This window comes from Rhinolophus sinicus, chromosome 8 (genome assembly GCF_057876585.1).
Source record: "Rhinolophus sinicus isolate RSI-liver-muscle chromosome 8, RSI-T2T, whole genome shotgun sequence".
NCBI lineage: Eukaryota > Metazoa > Chordata > Mammalia > Chiroptera > Rhinolophidae > Rhinolophus > Rhinolophus sinicus.
In genome coordinates, this window is record NC_142508.1 from 60152738 (window position 1) to 60170537 (window position 17800).

Here is a 17800-nt window from a genome sequence, read left to right on the forward strand (position 1 = left end):
ACCCTAGACGTCTGGCATAGACTGATCTTTCCCCAGCGAATCAACTATACTGAGCAGGTTTTTCTTTATAACTGTGCGAGTTTGCATCTCTTAGCCCTCCCAGAATAATTTTCCCCTAACAGAACTACTAACTGATAAGATACGCCCCTCCCAGGGGCGGGGTATGTAGGGGCAACTCAGCCCTCACGCCCAGGCCCCAGAATGATCTGACCCCAAGCCTTGAGCACGTAGCACCCCCAACCACCAGCTCACCTTTGAGAGGAATCAGCAAGCGAGCCCAGCAGGGTCAGTCCGCGGGGTGTTCTGGACAAGATCTGTTCACTTCAAACCACGAGTCTATGCAGCTGAGACGGGAGGCGGCAAGGGGAGACAGGTTACCGCTGACCAGGCCGCTCCTTAGGGGGCTCGCTCCAAGGGTCAGGTTTCTGAGCAGGGGTTTCCTAAATCTCGCCTGCGAGGACCCCAGGGGAAAACAAGCGTGTCCCCAGATACCCGCTTTCTGAAGCAGCAAGAAGGCAGAACACCAAACTGATCTTGGCTCAGCCAGGGCAGCCGACCTGGCATGGTGGGTACAGGACTGGGGTGGATCGGGATGCTGCGGGAAGAGGGGAGTGTGGCCTTGAGAGGGATCAAGACTTTACCTGCATGGAGCCCAGGACGATGGCAACAGCTACTAGTGAGAAGGGGAGAGTGGGCAGACTGTACAGGGCAGCTAGTCAGCCATGTCTCAGGCTTGGAGGGCAGGAAGTGGGAACAAAGACCCAGAAGACTGGCCATTACTCTGACCTCTGGGAACCTGAGAGAACCCTCCCCTGGGTCAAAGGGACAGCTCGATGCTCCCTCACTGGTGGGTAACTTCTTAGGAGACCCCCCAAGCTACCTGGCACAGTTTGCTGTGGTCGCAGCCAGCATCTAGCACTTCCCCGAGAAAAAGGATGGCCTTCTGGCTTAGTGACATTGCTAAGGGGACAGGAGGCTGACCGTGAGACCCTGGTCTCTAGTGTTTACAGAAAGGACTGCCTGAGTCAGAGAGGGAACAGAGATCGCCCTAAGACAGCTTTCGGAATTGTAAACCAACATCTGGGTATTTTCAAAGACAGGGATCAGACAGATAATTTGCATAATTCTTCCTAGAGCCAAATATTCCCTTTTTCTAGGCCTGGTTGGTGCCTGGCTAGGATGCTGGAGAACTCTGTGCTGGACCCAGACCCAGACCCCTCCCCCAGGCTAACCTGGAGCCTCGCCTGTGTCAGCCACATCCATGCGCCGGGTGTCACTGTTGCCCTGTGGCCAGTGGCCCAGTGACTCAGGTTTTGGAAAAGCCCATGTGTCAGGCAGAAGCTTTGGGGCTCGAGGAGCCAAGAGCAGGTGGCGGCCATAGGCAGTACAGAGTGTCCTCCCTCTTGGGTAAGGAGGTGTCTTCTTTCCAGTCGGAAACAAGAACAAGGCTCATGCCGGAGACTGAGGATAAATCTCAGCCCTGCTAATTATAGCAGCTTTCAGTGCCGTGGCCCCACAGGTAGTGGCTATTCCTGCCGCCTGGCCCTCTGGGGAGCAGGGGCGGGTACAGGGGCAGCAAGCATGCCGTTCCACACTGCCTGCCTCGCACAGATGAGGGGCCTCCCCCTGTGAAGCAGGGGGCTAGTGGAGGGAGAAGAAACTTGGAGAGACGGACGGAAATCAACCTTCCAAAGAAGGGAATTTTTGGCTCTTTGGAAAAAGAGCCAAAAGCACCTTCAACCTGTGGGGCTCCACAGGTCTCCCCATCAGCCCTCACCATCCAGGCTGTCAAACCAGAGCAAAACCTCTGGCAATTCCACTCGGCGTGTCTGCTGGCTCAGAGCCCGGCAGGAAGGTGGGGGAGGAGGCCATCCCTCAACAAAAGGAGACAGAATGGCTAGTGATGAGGGTCTGACTTCCTCTCCCCGGACCCACGGGGAAGAAGCCCTCTGGGATCTGGCTGAGCTGGCCCTGCCGTCCTCTCGTACCTTTTGTGATAAATGCACAGGCAGGGCAGCCTGGCTATCGTGTCCCCCTGAAGCAGCTCCTCCAGGCAGATCACACACTCCCCCGCGTCTTTAGTCAGCACGTCATCTGCAAAGGGGGGACAAGGAGAGTGGGAGAGGGTCACCACCAGCAGACAGGTGGCACCAAGCAGGCATGGGGCTGTAACTGGTTGGGACTGCTTGGGTCACCCCACGTGTACTAGGCTCTGTGGTGACAAAGAAGCCCAGGATGGACCTGGCCCTGAAGGCTCTCACTGCAGAGACAAGACACGCGCATCACAAGTTTATTGTCTAAAGACAGAATGGGATTAATCACCAAATAAGTGGCCCAGGGGGCTTGGGGAGGGAGAGACACGTGGCACACGCAGCATGAGGCAACCTGTTTCCCTGTGTAGACTTTTCCCCTAAACATACACATAGACCAGGTGCACTGGTGTTTGGTTTGGGAAAATATGATGATGGAGAAAGTGGTAGAAGGCAAGGAGGAACGGAAGAAACAGGTACTCTAGCAAATACTTGTACATGCACGTCTGTAGCAGCATTATTCACAATAGCCAAAGGGAGGAAACAGCCCAAAAGTCCACCAACTAATGAACAGATAAACAAAATGTGGTATATCCATGCAATAGAATACTACTCGGCCACGAAAAAAGAACAACAAATGGACACAAGCTCAAAAATACTACACTAAGTGAAAGAAGCCGCCAGACACAAAAAGCCACCTCTTGTACAATTGTATTATACGAAGTGTCCAGAATAGGCAAATACATAGGTAAATACAAAAAGTAGCTCTGGGGCTGAGGGCAGGAGGGATTGGGGAGTGGCTGTGCAAGGGGTTTTCTCTTTTGTGGTAAGAACACTTAAGCTAAGATCTACCCTCTTAACAAGTTGTTAAGTGTACAATACAGTATTATCTTAACTACAGGTGCAACGTTGTACAGCACAGCTCTAGGACTTACTCATCTTGCATAACTGAAACTTTTTACCTGCTGAGTAGCAAGTCCCCATTTCCTCTCCCCTCAGCCTCTGGCAACCACCATTCTAGTCCCTGGTTCTAGGAGGCTGCCTGTCTTAAATATCACTTAAATATCACTTAAATATGTAAGTGGAGTCACGCAAGAGGCGTTCTTTGGGGGTGACGAAAGTGTTGGTAAATAGATAAGACACGGTGGTTGTACAGCATTGTGAATATTCTAAATGTCACTAAACTGCACAACTCTATTTTTTTAGAAAGGAAACTGCCCCCGCCATCCCCACACAAAAGAAGGAAGGGAAGAAAGCTGTAGCACACCGTGGGCCCCAGCAAAGCCACGGCCACGGAAGCTGAGCGCAGCAGGGAGAGTGCCACAGCGAGGCAGCTGTCCTTTATAACATTTCTAAGACATTCTGGGCACTGGCCACTCAGTGAATAAGCCACGAACTCAGGATTCAAGAAACTCAGAGTCTAACAGGAGAGGACAGACAAGAAAATGGAAATTTCAGGAATTTCTAGCAGGTCTTATAATGTATCCAGGCCCCAGTATGAGGTATGAAAGATGCCTAATCAGGGTAAGGCCTGTTCAGAAAAGGATTATTCCAGGCAAAGGGAACAAACTGTATTTGTGTACCTGGGAACTGCAGGGAGTTTGCTATGACAGGTGCAGAGAGACTCCTGGGGCAAGGGGTCGGGGTGCCGGTGGAGGGGAGGCAGGAGGGAAGATGACACCAGACCCGTGTCCTGCTGTAGTGCCTGGGCTTTATCTGGCTCACTGCGAGGCCCGAGAGATGCACTCTGATCCCATCTGGTCTCCGGAAACTACTGGAGGAGGGATTGAAGACCCCACAGATGGGGGAGCCCATTCTAGAAGCCGATGCAACAATGCAGGGGGTATGAACTCATACACTAGCAATGGGGGCAGGAAGGGAGGAATTCTGCATTAACAGGGGAGCTGGGCAAACGGCGGGCGATTGTCACGAAGAGGGAACCCAGGAGGAGAAGGACAGGCATGGGAATGAAATGAATTCATCGCTGGGTGGGAGGTGCTGACCAGGCGTCTCTACCGGGACACACTAATGGAAACCTCCGTCAGTCTGTTCAAATCTAGATCTGGCGTTTAGAAGAGAGACGTTGGCGACAGATCGTAGATGTGGGATAAAGAGATTGTCTGGAGAGAAAATTTAGACTGAAATCCATAGAAGGCAAAATACAAACCCAGGTCAACCTTAATATCTGAAAGGCCAGTGAAAGAGGTGAAGTAAGCAAAAGGTTACCCGGAAGTTCTCAAAACTACAGGAGAAACACCAAGAGAGCAGGATCATGGATGTGAAGAAAGGACAGCTTGATATAGGATCAATTCTCCAGTATTGAAAAATCTTAATTGTTCATGAATATTGCCCATGATACACACTCAGGTGTGTGTGTGTGTGTACATTTTCACTTGAGACCCGCGATCTTAGGAACAACGCAGGGCACAGGGTACTGTCCCCACTTTACAAATGAGGAAAGAAGTCAGACATCTTGCCTAAGTCAGAGGGCTGGTGAGCGGCCAGGGACCTTCTGCTTGGTGCCCTCCTCCACCAATGCTGGTTCTCTGTGCCCTCTGATTACGTGGGTCCAAAGGGAAACATCTGAGGCTCATAAAATAAGGATTCTCCATGGCCTAGAAGGCCATGGTGACTCCAAGCCCACCACCAGGAACTCCAAGGAAAAAGCCTAAGATAGAGCCGATTCAACACTTCAGACCCCATGCCCGTGAGCTGTGAGGGAAGTCACTCTTAGCTACTTGGCCACCAGGACAATCTGTGGTCATTTTCTCTGTTAAGATCTGGCCAAGCCAAAGGCCCACCGGAAAAGGGCAAAAGAGAAGAGAAAAAGTAGACAGCACATAGCCTGCCTCTGGAGTGTAACCTCAGACTCCAAACGTGGTAAGTGCAGATCAAAAAAAGGGTATCGTCTCGTTTTTTAAGAGCACTAAATACCGTACATATTTATACATTTGCACATGCATTACTTTTATCATTAAGAAACGCCAATAAAGAAACATTTACAAAAAAAAAAGAAACATTGACTCTGAAATGCATCAAAGGTTAAGGACTGGTGGCTGCAGCTCTCGGTACATGACAGAGCAGGTACAGTACAATGCAGACTTTGGGTGGTGGGTATGTGGGTGTTCGTGGCAAAACTCCTAACTCTGCTGCACGTTTGAGATTTTTCATAATAAAATATCGGAGGGAAAACCTCCAATAAAGATGGGAGGAGAGTCTAGCTTTGAGAAGGCAGAGTCATATTGTAGACCTCCCTGGGCATTTATTTCCCACTCTCTTTGTCTCATCTCTAAAGCAAGAGTTTGGGTACAGCCTTTAGTCTCCTTTCCCGTACTCCTTTCTATGATTTCCCTGGGAACACAACATTATTGATTCTGAATTAGTGTCCCCTCGCATTTCACCCTACTAATTGGTAATTCCGCTGTGACCCTAAGGGGCAAATTAGAATGAATTCCCTGGGTCCCAAACAGCTTTCAGTGCTGGCTGCACTTTCCTGTCCTCTGTGAGCTCCAGGAGGGTCCGTGAGGCCCCTTGCCTGCTTAGAAGTGACGAAAATATGGGACACAGAGCCAGGAACAGAGATAAGAGTTGGAACTTGCTTCTTCAACAGGATTAAACTGGACTTTCCTCTCTTCTCACACTGGATATCACTAGGGGAAGGGGAAGGGATGGGAGCCGCAAGGGTGGTGCATTTTCTTATCCTGTTGTGCACTCAAGGACTCAGGCTTGAGCACATGAAGGTGAGGCACAGTCTTTTCTTACCAGCAATCGACGGCCATCACACAACCCTTTACAGAGCATTTGCATGCATGGTATAGTGTTGTGCCTTACCAGCCGGCCTGGGTCTGCATGCAGCACTGGAGGGAAGAACGAAACTGTGCAGCTGGCCCACCAGGCTGGCATGCAGCAGGGAGCACATTTCACTGGTACCAAGAGCCCTGGCTGCAAAAGGCCACCTGAAGGTTCCTGGGATGGGTCTTGGAACCTGACTGCGTGGGGAAGCCAGCAGTGCCCACACCAATACAGTGCCCAGGGAGCAGCATTCTTCCCACGGTGGAAGGCAGGAGGAGCACAGATCTGGGAACATGCCTGAGTGGATTGAGTAAAGCTTCCTGTCCCAATCCCTGGGGCCCTGAAAATCAGCAGCCCCCAGACGTCCCTGGGAGCCAAGCAGGGAGTGGAAATGGCTGACGCTGAAGCTTGGCTATCAGCCAGTTCCTACAAGACTTCCACACTCTTCAGATGGGAGCCTGCTGCCTGCTGTCGGAGGACCTCATGGTACAAAGCCAAGGACGCTGGGCCTGGCACAAGTTAAGGCCACTCTGCAGATGGACACAAATGCCCCTTGGCGGCCCCAGGTTCCCAGCAGAGGGGGCTCAACCAATGCTGGCTGATGAGAACACAGGAATGAAGCTGTGCTTTCTGCCTCTCTCTTACTGTCTCTCAAGCCCCTTCTAAGCATCCTGATACGCTGTGCAAGGTCACTGTAACTGCCCAAGGGAGTTTGGAAGTGTGTTTGGACTGGCTGGGGGTGGTGCAAAATGGTGCCAATGCCTCCAATGCCTGTCCCTGCAACCAGACCAGAGTGGCAGGCAAATTTCTCTAGTGCCCAAATGGTAGGTATGATGCCTGTCGTGGGGCTGGGGGCGGGAAGTGGGGGCACACTTTTGCTTCCTCCCTAAGACACAGGGGTAGCACTGCTTGTCAAAGAAAAGGGATTTCGGAGGAGAAAAAAGAACCCTCACTTCTTTGGGGACAGTTATACGCCAGGAACTTCACAAACACATCTCAATGAATCCTAGAGACCCTGTGGGGGTCTTTGGATCAGTTCATGCAGCTGGTAAGTAGCCACGACCCCCAAGCCCAGATCCTTCCACTTGGCCAGCTTGCTTCCTTTCCTTAAAAGACCAGGCGACAGGGTTTCTTCCTTGGGGCTAGAAAACAGCACCGATCTCATAGACAGCTTCAGATCTTTCTCTTTTTGTGAATGTGTGTGAGCAGAGGCCCAAGAAAGGTGGAGGGAGGAGCCTCGATGCTCAGAGTGAACAGACCAGATTGAGGAGCTGCACTGCTGCCCTTCAAGTACGACTGTGGGGCTTAGCTGCCCTGCAGAGAGCACTGGCTCAACATTCCCCAAGGGACCCCCAGAGCTGCTGGGGGCGGTCGGGAAGCCCAAACAGCTACAGATACATTTCTGCGGGCAGCTGGGAGCGAAGGCTGACGCTATGCAGCTCACAGCCAGCAGCTAAGCGTGGGACTGTACATAATAGGTTTCCCCTTGTGCCTGATGGCAGTCCAGGCCCCGGTGAGAAGGGAGGCGGGAGCCAGAGGGAGAACCCCCAGCAAATGACGCAGAGACACAGGCTCCACCCCCCGGCCTCATTTCCAACCTAGGTGTGGAAAAGCCTGGTCTTGCAGCCTGTCAGCATGCGCAGAGCTGCCAGCCCAGGCCCCTGGGGGATAGGAAGGGGTAGGAAGGGGATAGGGAGGGACAGAGCCACCAATGCCAGGACTTGCCAGCTCCCTTACAGGGAAATCTCCAGGCAAAGGGGAGACTTTGGGCAGAGAGTTCCCCTACCAGCAATGGCATCCCCACTCCAACACCCTAAAGCTGTGAGGCGTGATCTAATTGTTTTGGAGAGGCGGGCGGCAATGAGGGCAGCCCAGAGGGGTGAGCACTAAAGCAAGCTCAGGCCCAGAGGGTTTCAACGGACAGAGGCTCCCCACAGCAACCCCACTCAGCCCCCTCTCCTTGGGCCTCCCTCCCTCCCAGCCACTCCTCAGCAGCTGCCGGGCGCGCCCTTCTCCCCTCCCTCCTGCAGGAGGAGCACCAGGACAGACACTGCCACAGCCAGACTCAGCCCCTGCCACAGCATCTAACACCAGCTCCTGGCAGTGCCCCACTGGGCTGGGCAAACTCCTAGGCCAGGACCTGGCTCCCCCAGGACCAAGAAAAGGCATTCCCATCCCAACTACAAGGTCTCAGCAGACAGAGACACAGGCCAAATAAGCACCATTTACTCAAGTCGGCGGGCTCAGCTCAGGGCAAACTAGCAGCAGGCGTCCCTGCTTTCCCTGCTTTCCCAGGAGCTAGATTCCTTCTCCTTTAAAGAAACCTTGTGTAACATTTAGCATTTCAAGAGCCCTGAAGTTGGTTGGGGGCAATGACCTTTGCCAGAAAGGAAGGGAGGGCAGTCAGGACGTAAGAAGCAGAGGATGGGTCTGTGCCGCCAAAGAAAGCTGAGGGGAGAATCTTCTGAAGCTGTTTTCACAGCCACCAAGCTCTCCTAATACTGCTGGCAAAGGAACCTGCCACACGCCAGAATCTCCCAGGGCCAAGGACTCCTGGGCCGGCCCTGGAACCAGCACCACCTGCTTTCAACGGACAGGCGGGCATCTGTCATGCCCCCACCCCAGTATATGACTCTCTTCTAGTCATAGCAATATCAGATCCCTCCTCACAAGGTTCACTCTGCTAGCGGAGCAATCTGTTGGTCAAAATTTGAGTGCATATTCTTGAGGGTGAGTTCTCCCAGTCTCAGAACCACAAAACAGATGTTGGAAAGGGATAGAAATTAAAAGGCCCATTCAAGCTGACCACATTTACCCAAAAAATAGGTCCCTCCAACTCCTTCCTTATCTCCTAGGAGTCCGTGGTTCAGAGCCGCCCTGGAAGAGGAGAAGGAAGGATGTCCCAGTCCGTGCTCTGGGGTCTGGCGCCCGCCCTGCCCCTCCAGCAGGGCTGAGCGCCTGCCTGCAGCCCTGCTCACTGGGCTTCACATTTCTCTGGAGCACTGGGCAAACCAGTTGAACTAGTCTTGCTTTTCCTAAATTTTTTTTTTTTTTTTTTTTTTTTAAATCTGGCAGGCGGCTACTGGAGGCCTTCCAACCCATGGCTCAGGCCAACCCTCATAATAAGAAAAATACTACTTTGTATCTGCCTCATTTAGGAGTTTTCCACTTTTTTTTCATTTGGTGGTTAACTAAATTTCATCTTGTATATAACCGCTGTAAATTTTCTAAAAAATTCCCCAACTGGTGCCAGCAATTACAGAAAGTTTTTGTGTGTGTCTGTGTAGATGGGAAATCTCCAGGGAGTGGCCAGGTGTTCCAGTGACTCTTCATAAGAAAGTAGCACTTCTCTCTCTTTACATTAGAAAAGCCTCATCCTGCCCCCTTTTCAGAAAGATTCTGAGAATGCTACATTTCACAGACTCTTTCATCTCCTCATAAAAAAACTTTTTAAACTAGAAAATATCAAATGAACCCGGGAGGTTGGGATGAGAAATCATGGGTAAAATACTGGCAAAACCAAAATAAATATCTAGAGGTCCCGATTGGGAGCTTTGGCCTATGGACCTGCAAGGCCTGTGCTTTGTGGGAACTAGAACAGGCCTCAGACCAGCCCCTGAGACTTCCACTCTACATACACACCCCAGGTGTCTAACGCCTTCTTAGCTGGAAGGTTTAGGTGTCTTCAGAAAAGACGCCTCCTTTTCATATTAATAGTACGTACAGAGGGGCCATTGTTTCTGCAGAATCTTCATCACTTTACGACAAATTCCACTGACAGGACTGATGCAACAAGCCCTCCCTTTGTCTCTGATGGTGAAGGACTGGCTTTTGCTAAAGAGATCCTGGAGTTTAAGCTTCTAGTTTACACACACACACACACACACACACACAGTCCTGAGGAGGTGGCTTTTCAATTAGAGGAGGAAAAAAATGGGACCAGAACAAGAAGTTATGTGTCAGGAGGCATGGCCAGGCTTCTTGTCCTCTACGAGGACTCCCACTCTGGGTGTGGCTTCTGTGGATGGCCTGTGCTCAGACTGGGCTGCAAAGCCTGCTCTCCTGTGGAGAAGGTGAAGGGAAAGGACGACCCTCTCCAATGGCTGCCAGCAGGGAGGAGACCTAGGGCAGGCAGACCGCGCAGTTCTCCGGGATGGAGCCCCTCACCGTCCCCACTCTCCAAATGGGGCCTGTGAGTACTCCGTACTCAGGTGGCCCCAAGAGCACTGTCTGCCACAGCTGCCTTTGCAAAGTTCTCCCCGATGACACCAAGAGCCATTCCTCTTGGGTGAGCCCACTGTGAGGCTGCTTTGTGTTCTTATGACACAAGGCAGTGTCTACGGAGATCTCTCCCCAGCAACCCAAGGGACAAAAAGCGGTCTTCATGAGGGCTCTGCACATATGGAAAATAAGTGAACACAGTTTCTGAGGCCATACTGGGGAGAAGACTCCTCTCCATCCATGGTTCCAGGCAGAGACGAGGAATAGAACAAAGAGTCGGAGCAGCCTCGAAGGGATGCACACTGATAACGTCTGACGGGAAGCCCAGAGCGCTGTGAGAACAGCCTCAAACACAGCGGCTGTCAGTCCCCAGGGATAGGGACAGGCTGTCCACTGGGGAGGAGAGGGGCTTCCTGGACACCAGAGGGTTAGGAAGGGGAGAGAAATGCTGGGGATACAGAGAGGGCCACAACCTGTCCTGCGGCTGGTCTTCCAACCTGAGCAAAGGTTACCAAACTGCAGGTAGCTGAGGCAGTAGGTAACTGGCCTGCCCGCCCGCATCCAGAGTCTTTGGGCTGAGCTGGTAAACAGCAGATGAGAGAATAGCAGGATGTGTTTTCAGGGCAACCGAGTGGATCACATCTGTCAGATTACTTCGCAGGAACAATCTGGAATCATCAGGCCTCCCCTGGGCTAACGCTGTGTAGGGAAACGAGCACATCGGGGTCTGAGGGGGCAGGAGCCCAAGGACAGGTCTGTCGAGTCTCCCCAGGAAACTTGCACCATCAGGAGGGGGGTCAAGCGATCCAGGCTCACCTCCTGTCCAGTCCTCAGACTCTCTGAGACGTCACAGAACTCTTTTCCTAAGCACTGCTGGGACTTTAATCCTAGAAGGCGGGCCCAGTGCCAGGGTTGGGGTGCACCACACTCAGATCTGCTGCATGTTCTCGGAGAAGACACAGTTCTGTGATGAACATGGTTTGAAGACCAGACTAAGCACACGAGCATGGCTGCCAGAGAGCGGCCAGCAGCACAGCGTGCACAGCGCTAAGAGAAACCCCGTCTACTTTGCAAAATGAGGAAAAGAAACCCATGAATGGTCTTGCCTCTTTCGGGGCTGCTGTAACGTCCTGAGCCCTGACCATGTGCCAGGCTCAGTGCTGAAGGATTTTACATGTAACATCTGTGTTATTCTGACAAAAATCCTATGAACTAGGCATTGATATCCCCGTTTTACAGACCAGAAAAGCAAGGCTCTGCTAAACTGATCAACTTGTCCGGGATAATACAGTCAGTAAATGGTAGAGGCCGGCTTTGAATTTGGATCAGCTGGGCTCTAAATCCTTACCCACAGCAGACCAGGCAGATGCTGACACTCACTTTGTCACAGAGGTGCCATATTAGGGGGACTTGGGTTTCACGGAATCCCTGGACTGGTTTCCTACCTCCTGTTGTATTCACGGCTCAGCTCTGAGGCAGCCTCCAAGGTGGGTAGCAGGATGACCATGGTGGAGCGACTAGGTGACAGCTCAGTGTTTTTAAGCCCTAAAGGGTGTCCACGTATTGCATTTATACTGCCGTGGGAGTCAGGGCGTAAGCACTCTGGGCAAACACTGGCACAGACTCCTGTCCCCCAAGGAGAGGTGGCACTACCTCTGGGCCCTCTGCTATGAGGTGTGTGAATGGGCAGAGGCTGTATCTCCCACCAACCAGATGTCCAAGGAACCAAGAAGGCAGAAGGGCTAACTGAATGACCCAAGAGACTTCCCGGCACCATGGAACTGACCCTTAGGCCTTCCTTTCTTATCTCATTCCTCTTCCTCTCTGACTGTCACAGCAAGACTCGCTGCATCGTGGGGTTTCCCGTCACCATTCAGGATTCCTGCCAGAAGGCAGTTGGAAATACTGCCCAGAGCCACGTGAGGTTGGGAAGACCCTCACTCAGAGGATCCCCCGGCCAAGCACTTACCATTGTAGGAGAGGCGAGGTTTGCTCAGACACATTATAAAGTGCATTTCCATTTCATCAGAAGCCACAGACTTGGAGCAAATGGGGCACTTGAAACCTGAAAGAGAGGAAAACAGGATAAAATGTCTTCTCCAAATATATCCATAAGTGCAAATGCTCTTAAATGACTGGCCATGTGGGGTCAGAGCTGACGTGGAGAATTACAATCTAGATATGTCCCAGACTTGATTTCGCCTTCATTGAGTCATGCAAAATTTTGTTATTTTATTATAGTCCCCAACTCTCATTTTTTTCATTAGTGCTCTCCCTGTCATATGCCCCTCATTAAAGTTTTTTAGGCGTCACTGACAGCTGAGTTGAGTTTTATTTTTTTAGATCCTTTCCCAAGGAGGTCTAGTGGGCAGTGGAGACAGGCACCCTTCCACCTTACAGCCCTCAAACCACTCGCTGGACCAGTGGGAGGAATCCCTACTGTCAGTGGCATCTCCACCCCTCGCACGGCTCCGTCCTCGTCAGCTCATACCCAGGTGGCACCTCCATCCGTCACCCACAGCACCTTGGCCTCCCGTGTGTTGAAGGCAGCTGTGGTCCTCCAGAGTGTTCCCAAATGCCACGCGTGCCTTGGCCCTATGCCACTGAGAGTGACAGCTGTTTCACCACCCCAGGCTAACACAGGTTCTATTCCCCAGTGTGGACTCATCCACCCAAGGGGTTCCATCAGAACGGCATCAGCACTGGGGATTTCAGGTGAGAATCTTCTGAGCGGAACTCTACTAGGCAAACAGAGTCCCTTCATTGATTTTTTTAATAAGCTTTTAAAAAATATAAATTATTTTCAATTTCCCCCACTTTACTTTTACTGAAATTATTTTCAAATGGATTATTTTCCAACCTACCAAAAAGATCCAATACTACGGAAAAGTTATTGTGAAGATTTGACTCTTCTGTTCATTTTTAGTAAAAATGTTCCATGCACAGTTTCACTGAATGTCAGTAGTTATCTGTCAGCAACATTTCTGTGAAACAGATAAAAGGCTGAGGGTTCCTGGTGACTGTCAGCTGCTTCAGGGCAGAGGATTCCACACCCTTACCAGCGTCCTCCCCTTCCGCGGGGCTCGCTCATGCTATCTGGGAAGCCCTGGACTCCAACAGCAGGTGCTGCTGAGACAGGAGGCAAGCCCACTCCCATATTCCCACAGAGGTCACAAGCACTTTGCTTCAAGTCTTCTCCAACCCCTCCCTCTCTTCAGTAACAATGCTGTGAACTACAGGATGAGATAGAAAATCCAGGGTCTGTCTGACGGGGGACAAAGTGGGCTCTGGACTCAGCGGCACAGTCCCCATTTCCCTGACCCCCTTCCTGAAAGATCTTTATCAGCTAGCATCTCAGCTGAAAAGTCTTAGAAGTGCTATGAACCCAAGGACTCTGGCCAAGCTTTGAGAAAGGGCTACATTTTCTGATTTCTGTGTGGTTACGAATCCATTAATAACAAACCCAGAAGACTGAAACAAACAAACAAACAAAAAACATGGCGGGGCCGGCCCGGTGGCTCAGGCAGTTGGAGCTCCATGCTCCTAACTTCAAAGGCTGCCAGTTCGATTCCCACATGGGCCAGTGGGCTCTCAACCACAGGTTGCCAGTTCAACTCCTCGAGTCCCACAAGGGATGGTGGGCAGTGCCCCCTGCAACTAAGATTGAACACGGCACCTTGAGCTGAGCTGCCGCTGAGCTCCCAGATGGCTCAGTTGGTTGGAGCGTGTCCTCTCAACCACAACGTTGCCAGTTTGACTCCCCAGTTTGACTCCCACAAGGGATGGTGGGCTGCGCCCCCTGCAACTAGCAATGGCAACTGGACCTGGAGCTGAGCTGCGCCTTCCACAACTAAGACTGAAAGGACAACAACGTGAAGCTGAACAGAACCCTCCACAACTAAGATTGAAAGGACAACAACTTGACTTGGAAAAAAGTCCTGGAAGTACACATTGTACCCCAATAAAGTCCTGTTCCCTTTCCCCAATAAAATCTAAAAAACAAACAAACAAACATGGTGGGAAGGGTTCATCCCCACTTTTCTGGCAAAATGGGATCTCAAATGTGTTGAACTGCTTCTTTCCTAAGCCAGTTGGGAAAGCTACAGACCCAGTGTTACACACGCAGTGAACAGGGGATTAATGAACCTGAGTCTGGCAGAACGAGCACTCCTTCACCTCTAACCTAAGTCCCTCCGCACCCTTGGATCTGCCGCCATGCCTGTGCACTGCAAATAAATCTCTACTTGTAGTAAATAATATTCCACAGCATCACAAGCCATTGGGAGATTGTCTCATTTTCTCCAGAGCTTGGTTCACCTCCTTCTCTGCAAAATACCAAGGTTTTACAACACTTTGAGTACAGGACACTTCCACTTTGCTGAGTCTCCAAGCTGAGGGCTCAGGGCAGTGAGCAGGCCAGGCCGGATGTGCTCTGGACCAGGTCAGGCCCGGGTCATCTAACACGAGGCTGACACAGTCCCTGTCATTTGTTACTAATAAAAAGCCTTACACCTCGCACATTCCTCACTTTTCTGATAGCTTAGAACAGATTCACGGTTATCGCTTATAATAGCACCAGACAATCCTGCATCTGAATCTGATTCCCTGAGTGCAGGAGGGGGGTCAAGTTATAGTGAAGGTGCTGGGAAGTAAGCCACCCAACAAGGAGGCCTGAGAGGGAATGCCACTGAACATGTATGTCCCAGAACAATAAAAGTTGAGACTCACAGGTTTAGACCAGCCCCCCTCATTGTAGAGATGAAGAAAGAGGTCCCAGTGAGGCCATCAGGTCAAACATCTGAGGAAGCTGGGTGAATTCTAGAATCAGATTTCTTAGCTCCAGATCTAAAGTCCTTTCCACCAGGGAAGAGTTGATCACAGGTGGGATACTGTGATTCATAATAAGAAAAATATATATGGATATTGTCCCATTTCTGGCACAGAGCTCCTAAAACCCTTGAAGTTTCCTAATATTGTAAGTCCAATAACTTTTGGTCTTTTGTTATCAGTTCCTTAAATGGTTCCAGAGCAATACGGTGAAAGGCCTATCTTATTAGTAATAACAAGCCCTTTTCGACCACATCAGAGTGTATGTAAATAAGATGACTTCTGGAAAGTCCCTTGGTAAACTGAGGCTAGGGGCTGGCAGCCAGGGGAAACAACCAGCTGACCAGAGGGCTGGAACTTGCAGTCCCACCCCCCAACCTCCGGGGAAGGGAGAGGCACTGGAGCTTGAGTTCAATCACCAACGGCCAATGATTTAATCGATGCCCATGAGGCCTCTATAAAAACTCCAAAGGACTGGGTTCAGAGAGTTTCCAGGCTGGTGAACACGTGGAGATCCGGGGAGAGTAGTGCCCATGGAGAGGGCATGGACGCTCTGTGCCCTTTCCCCACATCTTGCCGTATGCATCTCTTCTAGCACCTCGCTGTTCCCGTTATATCCTTTTACAATATACTTACAGGTATAACCCTTGTAGTAGGTGAAATGTTGCTCCGAGTTCTGTAAGCTGCTCTAACAAGCTAAGCGCAAGTGAGGAGGGGATTGTGGCACGGCCAGTTGATCAGAAGCACAGGTAACAGCCTGGACTTGGGAACAGTGTCTGAAGTGGGGGGAGAAGTCTTGTGTGACTGAGCCCTTCACCTGTGGGGCCTGATGCTAGCTCCTGGCAGGTGGTGTCAGAATTGAGTTAATTGCTTGGTGGTACTGGGAAAACATACCTCAGAACCGGGTTTTAAGAAAGAGGTAGAGTGGGAAAAATTCTATCTGCAGAGGAAGTGCCACTGTCATAGGAAGAGATGTACATTCCTGGACAAGTAGGGTGAACGCCTACTTGGATCACCACTGCCTCTGGACTCGGGTGGGGTGGGGTGGGGGAGGGTAAGGCTCAAGAAACAACTCAGTCCAGTACGTGAGCGGGAAATACCAAGATGACCTGGGTTTTCCGGCCTCAAGATCTTGGCAATAATCTACCCTCTCTGTACCTCAGTTTCCTCATCTGAAAAATAGTCATTTACCTCAGTCTTGCTAGGAGCAAATGAGATAAGAAACCTGACAGCACACTAAAAGGCAGCTAATCCAATGTACACGGTACCCTTATCATCACGAGTGGCAGCACGTGACCAGGAGGCAGGAACAGGAGTGACGGAGGAAGGATCTGGGGTCTGAGAGACGGGGTGATGGAGCAGCAGGACACAGGCCACGAATGTGCCAAGTGTGCTGGGGGTGGCCAGTGGCCACCCCGGTCAGTCCTATCTCTGTTTCCTCTGAACATCCAGAGGACCCTGTCTGTGTATGGCACTTTTCGTAATGCCCATGTGGAAACATGGTCCCTGCTGAACTTCTATAGCACCCACTCTTGCATGTGATAATAGCTTGCATTTACTGAGTCGCTATTATGGGCAGCCACTGGGCTTTACATGTCTTCTCATTTACATAACATGAGGTGGGTACTAACGTTAACTCTACTTTGCAGAAGAGGACATCAAAGTGAGTCACTTGCCCAAGGTAGCCATCCAGACAGAGCCAGAGCTGGCACACAACCCCAGGAAGGCTGACGGCCCAGTGTGTACCTTACTCGCCAAGCTGTGCACTAGCAGAGAAGTTACATGGCAGAAACAACATAAACGTTACAGACATGGGTCTTACTAAATGCTAACTTCAAATCTTCCACATTGGCCCGTTTTCTCCTGAAGTACCCACGGTCCTGGATAATTCCATAAACTGAAACAATGCATTTTTTTTCTGGGAATTCTGTTAATATGGAAGGACAGAGTCCTATTTTCAATTTGTCATGAGCCTATAGCACTGGTTTTAAGACGCTGAGTTTGTGAATTACCTTTTAAATGGAAATTAAAAGGTAAAAGGTAAGAGGGATGGAAAGATATGGAGAGTTGAGGGAAAGAAACTAATGTGTTTCCCACCTTCTTTCCTGAAAGGTCACCCAGTGATGATGGAGTCTGCCACTACTGCCCCAGTCTTTCCTCACAATTGCCCAGGCATGATTCAGCACCATCGATGCTACAGATGGATAAACACTGTGATCTTTATGGGCTATCTGAAGGTTACCCAGGAAGATACCCAGGACATTTTGATACCATTTTGGAAAGAAATCCAAATTAAACTAAAATCAGCCCTGAACAGAAAGATAAACCAAAGGTCTGCAATGTCATCCGATCGACATGATTCTGTTACATTCCATGAAACCTTCATCAGCACTCAGGAAGCACGTATAAGATGCTTGATTTTCCTTCATGAGAAAGCGACAGGTAAAGTCTCCAGGAGACCCCCTACCTGCATCTGAGAGGAAACTCTGGCCCTCGCCCTGGAAACTGGGTGAACAGACAGCAAGGACACTCAGTTGCCTTCCTCTTTTCCACCTAATTTCCTTTCAGAGGCAGTGCTGTGCCTGCGTTGTGTCTTTACTATTTGCCACTGACTGAATGAAGAGACTGAACCTAGTCTGACACTGGCTCCCCTAAGCCCTCGTCTGCTCCCATCTGACTGTGGCAGTCAGGAAACTTACCATGTGCCTAGTCCTTTTCTGCCAACCTCTCAAAATGAGGAAGGAACGAATGACAGAGCAGGAGGGGGATTTGTCTGTCATTGTCTGATTCTGCACTGGGCGGGCTCCACCAAGCAAATGCTGCCCCAGGATCCCTTCACCGCAACCAAAAGGAGCTGGGAGAGAGCTCCTAACGGAGACTTCATTTCCTCCTCGCTTTCTCTGCCATCAGACCAGCTCAAGGTTAGACAG

General features: G+C 50.8%; 1 protein-coding gene across 6 annotated transcripts in view; it reads right to left on the reverse strand.

Moving 5' to 3' along the window:
• Window positions 1-17800, reverse strand: part of ZNRF1 (zinc and ring finger 1) — a 95373-nt gene that overhangs the window by 3914 nt on the left and 73659 nt on the right. For 4 of the 6 annotated variants that reach the window (XM_019710556.3, XM_088800235.1, XM_019710539.3 and 1 more), the window contains exons 2-4: window positions 12013-12108; window positions 1989-2094; window positions 253-344 (exon numbers count right to left, since the gene is read on the reverse strand). In XM_019710556.3, coding sequence (XP_019566115.1) covers window positions 287-344; window positions 1989-2094; window positions 12013-12108 — 260 coding nt within the window. In that variant the 3' untranslated portion in view covers window positions 253-286. Of the gene's footprint in view, window positions 1-252; window positions 452-1988; window positions 2095-10854; window positions 11008-12012; window positions 12109-17800 lie in introns of those variants that run through there. The other 2 variants (XM_019710561.3, XM_088800236.1) reach the window with 2 other exon arrangements.